The sequence below is a fragment of the Ochotona princeps genome, chromosome 2, assembly GCF_030435755.1.
Source record: "Ochotona princeps isolate mOchPri1 chromosome 2, mOchPri1.hap1, whole genome shotgun sequence".
NCBI lineage: Eukaryota > Metazoa > Chordata > Mammalia > Lagomorpha > Ochotonidae > Ochotona > Ochotona princeps.
Genome location: NC_080833.1, coordinates 113,813,136 through 113,827,794, shown reverse-complemented (window position 1 = coordinate 113,827,794; position 14,659 = coordinate 113,813,136). Strand labels below are relative to the sequence as shown.

The following is a 14,659-nucleotide window of genomic DNA, read 5'->3' as shown; positions in this document are numbered from 1 at the left end:
GGAACTTCTCCAGGTTCAGAGTAATAAAATCTCACTTGCCCTGAGCCCAGGTCCCTACTGTCTCTAAAGGCCTGGGTAGCCCTCTCCCATGGCTCTCCGCACCCCCTCACCTTACATCCTTGGGCAGAGATGAGCCGCAGGTCAGCAGGGATTCGGTCTCCCCCTTTCACTTCCACCAGATCTCCCAATACCACATCCTCGACATGAATTTGCATCTTCTCTCCACCTCGAATGACCATAGCTTTCTAAGGGAAGACAGTACAGGGTGGTCTTCAGTTTGTCACTGGAGCTGGCGTTGTGGCGTGGTGGGTAAGCCACCGCCTGTAACTCTAGCATTCCATATGGGAGCCGGTTCGTGTCCCAGCTGCTCCACTTCCCATCCAGCTCCCTGCCTGTGGCCTGGGAAAGCAGTAGAGGATGGCCCAAAGTCTTGGGACCCTGCACCCTCTTGGGAGACCTGGAAGAAGCTCCTGGCATCGGATCAGCTCAGCTCCGGCTGTTGCGGCCAGTAGGGGAGTGAACCCATGGATGGAAGACCTTTGTCTCCTTCTGTCTGTAAATCTGACTTTACAATAAAAATAAATAAATAAATCTTAAAAAAATTTAAGTTTACGTATATATGTAAAAAGAAGATAGCTCAAGTATTTGGGCCCCGAAACCCACATGGGAGACCTGGATGAAGCTCCTGGCCCGGTCCTGGCTGTTGCAGCCATCTAGGGAGTGAACTAAGGGGCTGAAGGTCTCTGATGCATGCAGGTGCTTTATTTGTAATTCTGCCTTTCAAATAAAGAAAAGTCTTACCCCCCCCCCCAAAAAAAAGTTATCCCCATCCTTCGTCCTGCCCCTTAGCCTACAAATATTCCTGGCCTCCTTCCTCCTGACTCCTTTCTTACTATGCCACCAGCCACAATATTCTTGAAGGTGTCTCTAGTAGATTGCAAATTCCTGTCATTGCTCTCTGGGGGGCTTTTGGCGAAGTGATCCACTGAGCTTCCCACTATAAGATGGCACCTATTTTTCACCCTTGAACCTAGGCTTGGCCCATAGCATGTTGGCAAGTAGGAGTCAAGCAAAGGCTGAAAACGTGTGTCATACTGGAACTTGTTCTATTGGCTTATGCCCTCAGCCAGCCTGTGCCTAAGCACAGGCTCGACACCCAGCAGGTCGAGGATCATGAGGAGAAAGGCCCCAGCTGTCCCAGTCTCCCCAGCTGAGGGCTCACACAAGTGAATGAGGTCATCTTAGACCATCCAGGGTTAGCTGAGGTCAGCCAGACCGGTACAGAGCAGCTATGATATGCTGAGACATAACAGGCTTGATGTTTAGGCCTCTCAGTTCCAGGAGGGTTTGTTAAGTAGAAAAATCTAACTGATCATAGCTAAGGTCTTACTTCAAAATTACCCAAAACACTTTCCTTAAAGCCCATGTGTGGAGAAACTAAGTTATGTTGATGCCAAAGGGAAAGGAAGATTTTGAGCTACAGTGTTACAGCAGGATCCGTTTGTTGGAAAATTTCGGAGCGCATTTCTTTACAACTTTCAGCCCTATGCCTAGGACTCTCTCTTTACGTCATGCTATTTCCAGATAACTTCAAAACACATTTTGCTAGAAAATAACTTAGAATGTTCAGAAAAAATTGCAGGAAGAAAAATATCAACATAGTCTTTATCTACATTCATCTATTTATATTTTTCTAAGTTTGTTATTGTCCTTTATTTTATGTGTGTGTGTGTACAATTTTTCCCTTTAATTGTATTTTGGCAAGTTACATGCATCGTGATATTTTATCCTAAATACTTCTGCATGCATTGCCCAAGAATTGTGGTACTCTTTTTTATAGCTTCAGTGCAGTTATTGATTTTAGTTAAATTTTATGGTGATACTTTACTCCATTGCCTGTATTTCAGTTTTATCAACTGACCAAAAATATCCTTTAAAGCATTAGCTTCTTCTCTAGCGGAGGGTCAGGTTGGGTCTAAGCGTTGCACCCCCTTGTGCCTTTTTAGCTGGTCAGGAGCGTTTCCAGAACTGCTGTCTTTTTTTTTTTTAAAGATTTATTTATTTTATTACAAAGTCAGACATACAGAGAGGAGGAGAGACAGAGAGGAAGATCCCCCGTCCGATGTTTCACTCCCCAAGTGACCGCAAAGGCCGGTGCTGCGCCGATCCGAAGCTGGGAACCTGGAACCTTTTCCGAGGCCCCCACATGGGTGCAGGGTCCCAAAGCTTTGGGCCGTCCTCGACTGCTTTCCCAGGCCGCAAGCAGGGAGCTGGATGGGAAGTGGAGCTGCCGGGATTAGAACCGGCAGCCAATATGGGATCCCGGGGTGCGTTCAAGGCGATGACTTTAGCCGCTAGGCCATGCCGCCAGGCCCCAGAACTGCTGTCTTTAATGGCACTGACATTAGCAATCCAGGCTCCTGACCAGTCCCTGTGGAGTGTTTATGCTGCTTCCGCATTAGAGTCAGTGCTTTATAGACTGAACTGCTTCATAGCGGCTGCTGCGTCTTTCTCAGGATTTCACAGCTTTCCAGCTGCTCTGGAAGCCTGATGCAGAATCCCGGCCCCCACATCACCAGCCTTCTCAGCTCACTTGTCACTGGATGCGATTCTCCTAAAAGCTTTTAATAATCATGTACTTGGTCCTGTTCTGTAACTCCTCTCATTAGAGCTTCACTCAGCAGTCCTACCTGTGGCACCAAGTTCTTAAAAGACTCCATGATCTTGGAACTCTTGGCTTCCTGATAATAGGAGAAGCAGCCAGTGATGAAGACCACAATGGCTAGCACAATGCCCAGGTACAGCTGCAGGTGAGAAAGATATGCTTTGTCAGTGTGTACTTCTCCTCTGCTACAGCAGAATAAGTCATTTCTCCCGGTGAGAGAAAACAAGGAACTGAATTGCAGATCAGAGGGGCTGCAGGGAATAGGGGGATGGCGAGGGAACTGGTGAACGGGGAGGAGAGGAAGACCCTAAATTTTGGGGCAACTGCAGAGGCTGGAGCTATGGTGCAGTAGGTTAAGCCTTTGTCTGTAGCATGGCATCCTATTTCAGACCACCAGTTCAAGTACCACTTGCTCTGCTTCTGATTCATCTCCTTGCTATTGCACCTGGGAAAGCAACAGAAGATGGACCAAGTGCTGGGGCTCCTGCCTCTTATGCAGGAGACCACAATGGCTTCTGGCTTCAGATTGTTCCAAATCTGATCATTGGAGACATTTGGGTAGTTGGATAGAAGATTTTGATTTCTCCCCTTTTCTCTAAACTCTACCTTTCTTTTTTTTTTTTTTAAGATTTATTTATTTTATTACAAAGTAAGATATATAGAGGAGGAGAGACAGAGAGGAAGATCTTCCATCCGATGTTTCACTCCCCAAGTGACCACAACGGCCAGTTCTGTGCCAATCCGAAGCTAGGAACCAGGAACCTCTTCTGGGTCTCCCACATGGGTGCAGGGTCCCAAAGCATTAGGCCATCCTCGACTGCTTTCCCAGGCCACAAGCAGGGAGCTGGATGGGAAGTGGAGCTGCTGGGATTAGAACCGGCACCCCTGTGGGATCCCAGCGCGTTCTAGGCGAGGACTTTAGCCGCTAGGCCGCGCCGTCGGGCCCTGAACTCTACCTTTCAAATAAATAAAATAAAACGTGTGTGTGTGTGTGTGTGTGTGTGTGTGTGTGTGTGTGTGTGTATGTGTAAAGCCTCCCTAGAAAGTGCTGGGAGTGTGGGGGATTTGGGCGGGAGGACTCCAGGGTGCCCGACTGCTGAGCCAGATGGAGATCAGGGGCGAGTACCGACTGAGCAGACTCACATTATCTTTGCTAGACTCCTCCTTGAAGTACACCTGAATGCCATAGGCTATGAAGCAGAGAATGGAACCGGTCCACAACAGGAGGGAGAAGCCACCGAAGAGCTGTTTGCAGAACTTGACCCATTTTGGAGTTGAGGGGGGTGGGGTTAGCACATTGGGTCCATCTCGTTTCAGAAGTTCTCTTGCCCGTTCAGGAGTATGTCCCTGCATGGAGAAGGAAAAGCATGGCTAGAATGCTGGGAAGGGAGAAGCGGCTGCCGTGAAGGGGACGATGAGGCTCTCTGGAGGCCAGTCCAGAAGTTCTTCTTGGATAAGGTAGGGTTCAGAAATTCTGAGTCTTGAAGGGCTATCATTTACCAAGCTTGCATAAGAAGGCTTTTGATTTATGGACTGATTCACAAGCCTTTTAGAACGTGAACCCCTATTTTAGAGCCTTTTACTATAGTAGCTGCTGAGTATAACAATAGAACCAAGAAGGGTCCCTACTCTTAAGCAGCTTGTTGAGAAACGCGTGCAGATAATTATAGGATAATGTGCAGTGTAATGATGAGTTAGAATATGTGATGTTGATAGCATACACCCACACTCTGTACCTTAGGAAGAGGCAAAAACACTACCTGAAGATATATCCGCCTGGATTCTCACTCTAATCTTGTGCACAAGCTTACTTACCTATTCCTCTAAATAATGAGAGAAGCCCTGAGTCCCCACCAATCACTACAAAACTCCCTCTGAAAACCTGAGTGCAAAGGGTGAGGTGCCCAAAGGATGGGGCATCTACAAGGCCAACCTTCCTAACAATACCAAATCACTGTTTGCCTGTCACATACTCCTCCTCCTCAGAGTGTGCAGTGGGATTTCCCAAAGGCTCGGTGACGTAAGATTTCACAACAGGTGCAGCACAGCAGAGAGATGAGAAGCCACAAGCTTTCTACAGCAAAGAGCTTTGCAAAGATGCTAGGTATCTTAGAACATAGAATTATCCATCAAATATGATAATATATGCTGGGCTTACTCTTGCTCTTTTTCAATACATTAAATATTTTTTTAAAAAAACTTTTTTTAAAAAATATAGACAGAAGTGAAGATAGATAAATGTATCACAGAAGCAATGATTCTTAGTGTCTTTGAAAAATTATTGGCATGTCCAGGCTTCCTGGGCACAGAAGATTGGGAAACACTGCTCTTAGGGTCCTTAGTTCCAGCACTGTTTTTTTTTTTTTTTTTTTTTTTTTTCAAGTGCTGTGGGACTTAACCAGGTGGAGGGTAAGAGTTCAGAACACGGAACTTGAACTTGGAAGCTTTATTTCTGTTTCTGCTTTTGGATACCCCCACAGTTGGCATGGGTACCACCCGCCTTTCCCAGGGAGTTTCTCACTCACCTGTGTCAGGTCCACGGAATACTTGGCACTCAGTTGTTCCAGGGTTAATTTGTGATCATCCTGAGAGGACAGGAGTATTATTGAAGGAGATACCATGACCTGGGTCATTCCCACGGAGTGGGGGTGGGAGATGGTGGAATACATTAGGGAAAAGAGCCAGCTCTGGCTTGCGGCGAGGGGGAGTGTGAACTCTTGAGAAAAGGGGTCGGAGGGATGAAGGTTGGGCAATGTACTTAGAGGTCAATCTGTGTTGGATGGTCTCACCAGAACCACTTCCTTCTTCAGTTCCTCTAAGTCTTTCCTCTTTTTTTTCCTCTTCACTTGCTTTTTCTGAGTAGGTTTTAGCCTCCTTTTAGGTCTTGGGCTTGGACTCCGTTCATGAGGAGTCACAGTTCCTTTCTTCCCTCCAAGTCCCATAGTTATCTCTAGATACAGCCGACCCGGCTCAAACGATAGAAAGAAAGCGGAGAGAGTGAGGGGAGAGAGAAAGAGGTGAGGGTGACAGGGCGATGAGAGGTGAGCGGTGTGGAGAGAAGGAAAGGGACAGCTGGAGGTGGTGAGTGGGGGGGCTTATGAAGGGGAAGGGGCATGAGGAAGCAGAGGACTGTGGGAAAGGCAAGAGGAAGTGTCAGGAGTGTACGGTGGGAAGTTAAGGAGAAGGCCGAAAGAAGAAGAGGAGCAGTGAAGTGAATGAAGAAGGGGGGCCTTGGGGAACGGGGTGAGAAGGTGCCCAGGCAGGGAGGATGCCACACAGTGCTCAGCAGCTAGGAAACACAGTGGGAGCAGGGAGGCTACTACGAGTCCCCAACCCCCGGCCTCGTGGACGCCGCAGCAATGGCCCTGGTCTGACATCACAAAAGCCTCAGGAAAATTCCAACTGAGAACCCAGAAGTCTCAGTCTTGGCATCCACAGGTGCCTGGGGCAGGTTCTGTTGCAGAATAAATGCCCAAGAGCGGAACTAGAATGATGCTTTGTGTGGTTCCTTCGATGCCAACAAGGCTCCCTGGTGGCTGGCTCAAAAACTAAAACAGGTACTCCGTGTGTGTGCGTGTGTGTGTGTGTGTGTGTGTGTGTGTGTGTGTGTGCTTTTCAGAGAGGCACACTTCTTGGGCAGTATTGAGTTTCATCTTAGAATTTTAGGAGATCAGGCAGCTGAATAGATAAGTACTGGCCTTCAGGGGAAAAGCCCAGTCTCTTCAACAAACGCTGTGGGGACAATTGGCTAGCAATCTGTAAAGATAAGAAGCAAGACCCCCATCTGTCACCTTATACAAAAATCAGCTCTAAATGGATCAAGGACCTAAATCTGCACCCAGAAGCCAGCAAGCTACTAAAGCAAAGCGTAGGAAACACTCTAAGATACAGGAATAGGATAAGGCTTCTCAGAAAACACACCAAAAGCACAGGTAGTCAAAGCCAAAATAAACAAATGGGACTACATCAAGCTAAAAGGTTTCCGCACAACAAAGGAAACAATCAACAAAGTGAAGAAGCAACCAATGGAATGGGGGAAAATCTTTGCATACCACACAAGTGATAGGGGACTAATATCCAGCTTTACAAAGAGCTTCAGAAACTCAATGACAGCAGAACAAACAACACTGTGAAGAAATGGGTGAAGGAAATGAACAGATATTTTTCAAAAGAGTAAATTCAAAAGGCTAATAGATGAAAAAAAAATGCTCAGGCTCCCTAGCTGTCAGAGAAATACAAACGAAAACCACATTGAGGTTCCGCCTAACTTTAGTGAGGTTGGCCTGCATTTAGAACTCTACTAACAACACCTGCTGTTTGTGGGGAGAAAGTTACCCTTCCACGGCCCGCAGGCGTGGCCTAGCAGCTAAAGTCCTCGCCTTGAACGCACCGGGATCCCAAATGGACACCGGTTCTAATCCCGGCAGCTCCACTTCCCATCCAGCTCCCTGCTTGTGGCCTGGGAAAGCAGTCGAGGACGGCCCAAAGCCTTGGAACCCTGCACCTGCCTGGGAGACCTGGAAGAAGTTCCTGGTTCCTGGCTTCGGATCGGCGCAGCACCGGCAGTTGCAGTCACTTGGGGAGTGAGTCATCGGACGGAAGATCTTCCTGTTTGTCTCTCATCCTGCACATTGTCCCTTGCGGTTGTTTGATTTCTACGTAAGTGTATTTTGGCTGGTCAGGCTTCTTAAAAACGTCACTGCCTCTGGACCACTTGTCTCGGTGCTGATGTGATCTTTCGTCAATATTCAGAAATAGAAATGTTCTCTTCTCAGCTGGGTAAGTGAATCTATCTCTTTAATGTAATGGATTTCTCTGTTATATTAAAAATGTATTAAATCAAAGTGAACGTCCTACTCCCTTCTCCAAACTCCCTTCTGTTGCAGGCACTGCTGCTAACGTGCCACAGTCCTTCCGGTCTTCTATCTAAGTAGATACAAATAGATCACTGGCAGGAGGTGCATCCTGGCTTTTACCATCACTCCACTCTCACCTGTGACATGTTTCTTACAGAAGCCTCATTTGTCCAGTGGCTGCAGGGCATCCCGCTTTCTGCATTGACCATGTTGTCGTCAAGCATTCCGCCCACTAATGCGTTTATAGGCTGTTTTTCCATTTGTTGTTTCCACCATTCAAAACCCTGCCACAGTGGTATCTCTGTAGGTATCTTCAGGCCTCTGAGCTTCTATTTCTGTAGAATCAATTCCTGTTGCTGAATCATAGCGCACACTCACTTAAAATCTTAAAATATTCTGCCAATTGCTCTTTAAAACTGCCTTACCTAGCTCTATCCCTGCAACAAAAATGCAAGAACATTCTTGCTCCTCGCCTTTGATCCACCAATGACCCTGATCTTATTTTTTTTTTGTAATCGATGAGATTTGGTGCCTTATGATTTTACATAATATTTCTGTATTGTCCATGTCAGCATTTTCTCTTGTATTTATGGTCTTTCTATATTTCATTTTTATTTTTGTGAATTGCCATTCTTATCATTTGCCCAGTTTCCCATGTCTTTCTGCTGATTTGTAGGAACCTCGTGTCTTACACATTGTAAATGTTCTCTTGCAGTCTTTGTATTTAGTGTAGATCTTAAACTCCATAAAGTAATGTTTCAAGTAAAATTATGGCTGCTAAATTCATCCATGCCTCATTTCCGTGACAGTTACACTTGGATCTGCCTAGTCCATGGGAGGTTCCCCCAAAGCCACTTTTTGGAAAAACATCAACCAAAATTTTTTTCTGGAAACTCATTCTGTTCAACAGATCTTAGCTCAAAAGTTCACTTCCTTAGAGAACCCTTCTCTGATGGTCAAATCCTAAGTAGTCCCTCCTAGCCTCGCCTGCCTCCCATGAAACCCCCAAGACTACCCTGTCCATTGGTCTGTGACTTTGTTGCTGGGTCTCTAGACCCTTTGCTGGCTTGTGCATGGCTGTGGCCTCAGCCCCTGGAATCTTAGCTGACTTGTGCATGGCTGTGGCCTCAGCCCCTGGAATCTTAGCTGACTTGTGCATGGCTGTGGCCTCAGCCCCTGGAATCTTAGCTGACTTGTGCATGGCTGTGGCCTGAGCCCCTTGAATCTTAGCTGACTTGTGCATGGCTATTGGCACCCGCTGTGGAACCTTTGCTGGCTTGTGCATGGCTGTGGCACCAGCCCCTGGAATATTTGCTGGCTTGAGCATGACTGTGACCCCAGCCCCTGGAACCTTGCCTGCACAGAGAGACTGGAACATTAACATAACAATCCCTAAACTGGTGTCAGGTGAGTGATGAGTTTTCAGATTCTATATTAACATTTTGAAAATTGCCTCTTGGGTTTGATGTTTTAAAAAATTATTTGGGGTAAATATAATAGTATTAGCTCTTCGTTTGCTTCATAACTTTTTATAAAACCCTACTGATATTTCTTAAATATCTATGTATTTATTTGAAAGACCTAGGATTACAGAGAGAGGGGAAAAAAGAGATAGACAGACACACACACACACACACACACACACACACACACACACACACACACAGAAAGAGAGTGGGAGGTAGAGAGAGAGAAACCTTTCATCTGCTGGTTCATTTCCCAAATAGCCACAAGATAAGGGCTGTACCAGACAGAAGTCAGGAGCCAAGAATTCCATCCAGGTCTCCTAAGTAAATGGCTGGAGACGTAAGTTCTTGGGCTGGCCTTCACTACCTTTCCTAGAGCAATAGCAGGCACGGGATTGGAGGTGAAGCAGCTGGAGCACAAACTGGTGCCCTTCCAGAATGCCAGCATCTCAGTAGCTTTACTTGCTAAGCCACAATGGGGGTCCTAACCTCTGATATGATTGCCTGATTACTCCTGTATCCAACATGTCACTTCCATAAAAATACGGTGAACATTTTGATACTGAACTGACTCTGTTTTAGATACTTATTTTTATCTGTACTAAATAGCATTCAAGTTTAGCCTTCCATATATTCATGCGTCTCTTTATTTCAGTGTGCTGTCAAATTTTTAAAAATAATATTATATGCTGCACATAATAATTCTTGATTATAATTTGTTTTGGTTCTGATGTAAGTATAAATTCTTTGTGCACATTTTCTATTTCCTAATATTTAGGTATACATTTGATTATAAAAAAGTGGAGCAGAGGGCCTGGCATAGTGGACTAGTGGCCAAAGTCCTCACTTTGAACATTGGGATCCCATATGGGCGCCAGTTCTAATCCTGGCGACTCCGCTTCCCAGCCAGCTCCCTGCTTGTGGCCTGGGAAAGCAGTGGAGAGGACGGCCCAAAGCTTTGGGACCCTGCACCTGCGTGGGAGACCTGAAAGAGGCTCTGGGCTCCTGGCTTTGGACTGGTACAGCTCTGGCCATTGCAGCCACTTGGGGAGTGAATTAATGGACGAAAGATCTTCCTCTCTGTTACTCCTCCTCTCTGTATATCTGACTTTTCAGTAAAAATAAACCTTAAAAAAAGGAACAGTGGAGCTGATACTGTGGTGTAGCCAATTAAGTCGCCACCTGCAATACCAACATCCCCTAAGAGTGCCAATTGGAGTCCTGACTGCTTCACTTTCAATCCAGCTCCTGCTAATGGGCCTAGGAAAGCAGCGAAAGGTGGCCCAAGTCTTGGACCTCTGCACCTGTGTGGGAGACTTGGATGGAGTTCTGGGCGTCTGGCCTTGACCTATTCTGGGTCCAGTCATTGAGGCCAGCTGGGGAGTGAATTAGATGGAAAATAGATCTCTTTCTCTCTTATTCTCTCTGTAACCCTGCTGTGCAAATATGAAAAGAAATCTTTTAAAAATGATGTAAAAAGTTGACATTTTGTACCTTGTCACTTTGAAGCCATTGCTCCTGGGATTTTTGTTGTTGTTGTCGTCACTGCTATTGTTTTGCTTGGTTGACTTCCCTAAATCAAAAAGGTAGTCGTGTATTTCAACAACAATAACAGAAAAGTTTTTAGTTATTCTAGCTTGTCTCTGTTTTTTAGACCTTTACATACGAGTTCCTTTCCTTTTTCAGGCTCTCAAATGCTGTTGTTTTGTGATCGCTGCTACTATTAGTAGTCAGCACTGGCTCCGGCTCTCCCTCTCTTCTCTGAACATGATGGTATTTTCTGATACACTGATACACTGACACATTCTTTTCTCCAATGTTTTAATCTAGAACAATCATTGGGTTTTACTGATAGCTTTTCCGGCATCACTTGAAATGATTATTTGATCATTGTCCGAGTTAATGGTAGCTGTTAGAAGCATTTTCCTTGTGATGTGTTGTCCTTGCATCCCATTATCTGATGTGTTTATATTGTAATACAAATTCATGGATATTGGAATCTAAAAATCTCATGAATAATAGAATGAGCAGGTAAGTTTACTTTTCTGCAAAAAAAACAAAAACAACAACAAGAAAAAACCCCATGCATATGAGAGGGCCCTCAGTAAGTGCATGGAAAATGTATAGTAAGAAAAGATGATCTAGGGCCTGGCATGATAGCCTAGTGGCTAAATCCTTGCCTTCCTGCTCTGGGATCCCATATGGACACCAATTCGAGTCCTGGCTGCCCCACTTCCCATCCAGCTCCCTGCTCGTGGCCTGGGAAAGCAGTCGAGGATGACCCAAAACGTTCGGACCCTGCACCCACTTGGGAGACCCGGAAGAAGCTACTGGCTTTGGATCAGCTCAGCTTTGGCCGTTGTAGCCACTTGGGAGTGAATCAGTGGATGGGAGAGCTTTCTCTCTGTCTTTCTCTCTATAAATCTGTCTTTCCAATAAAAATAAATAAATCTTAAAAAAGAAAAGATGATGTATAAATTTCAAAATTTAGTAGCAAAATAAGTTTTTAAAAATACATTTTTCACTGAATTTTAAATTTTGCTTGTATTACAAAATTTTATCAAAATGGCGCTTATCTCATAGATAACTTACAGCATCCTATTTCACGCAAAAATTCTTTTGTATATTTTAGAACAGTTTAAGTCAGAGATTTTTTTTTTGAACTTGGAGAAAATTCCCATTGAATTTGCTGGAGCCACGGATATTTTTGAACGATTTATTTTGTTTTAAATATTTTCCTTTGATATAGGTCTGATCACGTTCTTCCTTTTTTTGCTGCATTCTTAATGGTATGAATATTTAGCCTGTCATCTGTCTCTGATGAATTAGCACATTTCCTATTCTGTAGATAAAAGGAAATGCCAGGGAAAGCATTTCTGCCTGGGTTAGAGGTTGGCATTAACCTATAACATTATGTACACAGTACGAGTCTCTCCTCTTGGCCAGGATGCTCTAGCAAATCGTTGAATCTCTGTATTGTCTTTCTTAACCCCTGCTGCATCGTTAAGATTGTGCCTCCACCCTTTCTCTGGTTTCAATGGCCTGGATCTGCCCAGCCCCTACTGTTCAAATGTTCATTATCCACGAATTCCTGGCTCTTTACTTTTGATGAGCTCACAGAGCCCTGGCCCAGCAAGCTGCCTGGCTCTCACTGGCTCTCTGCTCCTGCAGATGCAGTGTGGCCTGGTGGTTCATAGGGCTGGCCCCAGCAGTCACACTGACCTGGGTTTGAATTCTGCTTCTGATCTTTGAAATTTTGAACACAAGTTTATTATTTCTGAGCCTCAATTTTCTCATTTGCACATTGGAAATGATAATCATGTGCTCACTTCAGCAGCACATATACTAAAATTGGAGATAATAATTATATCCATTTGCTGGACTGTCATGAGGATTCTTTTGGTCATCCAGAGAGTATTGTAATTGCCTCATGTGTGTGAGAGAGGGGTCAAGCCAAAGTAGAAATAAAATCCTATGTTTAATTTTATGTATACATTTTATATATTACATCTATGTTATGTATTACCTATCTTTCTAAATTTGAAGTGGTAAATATTTATGGATACAAGCCGAGAGGCTAGAAAAAGAGGAACCAGCAGTGTCTTTTATTTGAGGTGGTCTGAGGGACCTTCTGCAGAGCTAACTGTTTCAGAAGCAATGAGTGAGGAAGGCAGACATTTGAAAAACTGGAAAAGCGTTCTTGACAGACAATAAATAAGATGCTGCAGCTTGGCAGAAGCTGGCACTGGGGGCTAATGCTGTCAAGTCTAACCGCAGAACCACCTGAACAGCACATAATCTGGGAGTGAGAGAGACCTGGGAGGGAAATAGTGGGCTCCTCCTTCTTGGGTTACCACTCCCACGGGGAGGACACAAAAAACTAGGACAGGGGCTGGGGTGGCTAGACAGAGAGGCACTCAACAACATCCGTGAGGGTTGGATAGTTGAGCTGGTTAGATGGAACTAAGCTTCAATACCCTTCGACATGTACGAGAGCCAAATGGGATATGGGGCCGACTGGACAAGTCTGCGGAACATACTGGCAAACCAGGGTAGGGGTGGGCCTGGTGGGGGTTATTGTGGGTTGCTTTGACTGGGCTGCAGCTCCCACTGGTTTATGCGAGGGCCGAGTATGTGCTGGGCAGAATCAGGCTGGACTGCAACACCCATTGGTTCCAGTGGAAGACAGGGCTGGAAACAGAACCGACCCAGCAATTGCAACTACTAGCTGATTGGGGCGATGGACTGTGGTGAGCCCTATACTTGCTAGTACACACAAGAATCTGGTCTGGGAACACCTTAAAGTTTCTTTGGGGATCTCCCCAATCCAAATGACGGACTCAGAACCCTAACCAAGAAAAGACGGAAGACAGAACAGGTCAATCAACCACCACCTCAGCTATATGTTGGCAGCGAAATACTGGGCAAATGGAGACTCTACGATGGACTATGTCAATCAGTGGATTCTTCAACAACCTCATCGTGCCTGGAGTGGCGAGATTGGCAGCGATTCATAACTGGTGAACTATCAAAACCACTTGAGCAAGGATCTCAGATCATGCCCCACATGGGGGACCTGGGGTGGGTGGGAGACTGGGTGGGGCTTCTCCCTCAATATTCCCCTTACCACAGATATATGAAGGAAACAATAGGGAAATAATAGTCTTACCCACTTCCCTATAGTCCTTGTACCTTTTTACCCTAATTAACAATGTGAAGATTGTCAAAAATATAATTAAAGATGCTGCGGCTTGTGATTTGGCATCACACTGAAGAATCAGTTTAAGTCTCAGCTGCTCTGCTCCCAATCCAGCTTCCTGCTGATGTGCCTGGGAAGGCAGGAGAAGACACTCCAACTCATGGAGTCTCTCCTACCCATGTGAGAGACCAATAATGGAGGTCCAGGCTTTGGACTTTAACCTGGCCCAGACTTGGCTGCTGCAGCTGTCTGGGGGAGTGAAACAGTGAATGGAAGACTTCACTCTCTCTGGGGGTGGGAGAGTAGGAGTCTGCCTTTCAACTAAATAAATAAGCTTTTAATATAGAATAAAGGCCTTGAGGTGGGATTAAAGGAATCTTTCATTGGATTCCTCCAGTCAAGTTTCTGTGAAAGCATGTTATCGTTAAGGGCACGAAGTAAGCTGCCACAATCGCTACCTGTGCCATCACCTCCGCAGAGCTATAAGAAAAGTGCCACAACGTAGCATGGTCAAGAATTGACTTCTGACTGCTATTCTGAGATCCTGGTGGAGGTTGTTAGAGCCTGAGCCTCCTTCTCGCCCATTGCTGGGGATCCCTACAGGAACACACCTTGCCTACTCACCCCTCCATCCCTCTTAACTGCCTCTCATACCCTGCTCTTGCTGCTTTCTGATGCTGCTACTCTGGGGAAGTTCGAGGATTTCATTCACATCATCCTCATCCCGTAAAGGGCTCAGGCAGAACTGCTGGACCCTCACTGCTTCTTTCCTTCCCTCCATCAGATTGACAGAGGCCTGATTTGGGGCTGTAACAGAAAAAGAAGTGGCCCTAAGGACTTGGGTCATCAAAAACCTTTCCCTTCTTGGCCCTTGAGGTAAGACCAAGCCATGAGCATAGAGCCCCTTCCTACAAGAGAATACCTCAAAAAATTCATGGAGCATAGGATTGAAAGATTCTTGGTACGAAAAATT

The 14,659-nt window shown here is 45.5% G+C and overlaps 1 protein-coding gene across 1 annotated transcript in view; it reads right to left on the bottom strand.

Moving 5' to 3' along the window:
* The window catches only part of LOC101529874 (sodium/potassium-transporting ATPase subunit alpha-4), a 32,366-nt gene extending 26,339 nt beyond the window's left edge, over window positions 1-6,027 (bottom strand). The window contains exons 1-5 of the mRNA XM_004589074.2: window positions 5,455-6,027; window positions 5,191-5,250; window positions 3,809-4,012; window positions 2,691-2,804; window positions 111-245 (exon numbers count right to left, since the gene is read on the bottom strand). Of these exons, the coding sequence (XP_004589131.2) occupies window positions 111-245; window positions 2,691-2,804; window positions 3,809-4,012; window positions 5,191-5,250; window positions 5,455-5,607 (666 nt within the window). The 5' untranslated portion in view covers window positions 5,608-6,027. The remainder of the gene's footprint in view (window positions 1-110; window positions 246-2,690; window positions 2,805-3,808; window positions 4,013-5,190; window positions 5,251-5,454) is intronic.
* Between the last annotated feature and the right edge of the window lie 8,632 nt (window positions 6,028-14,659).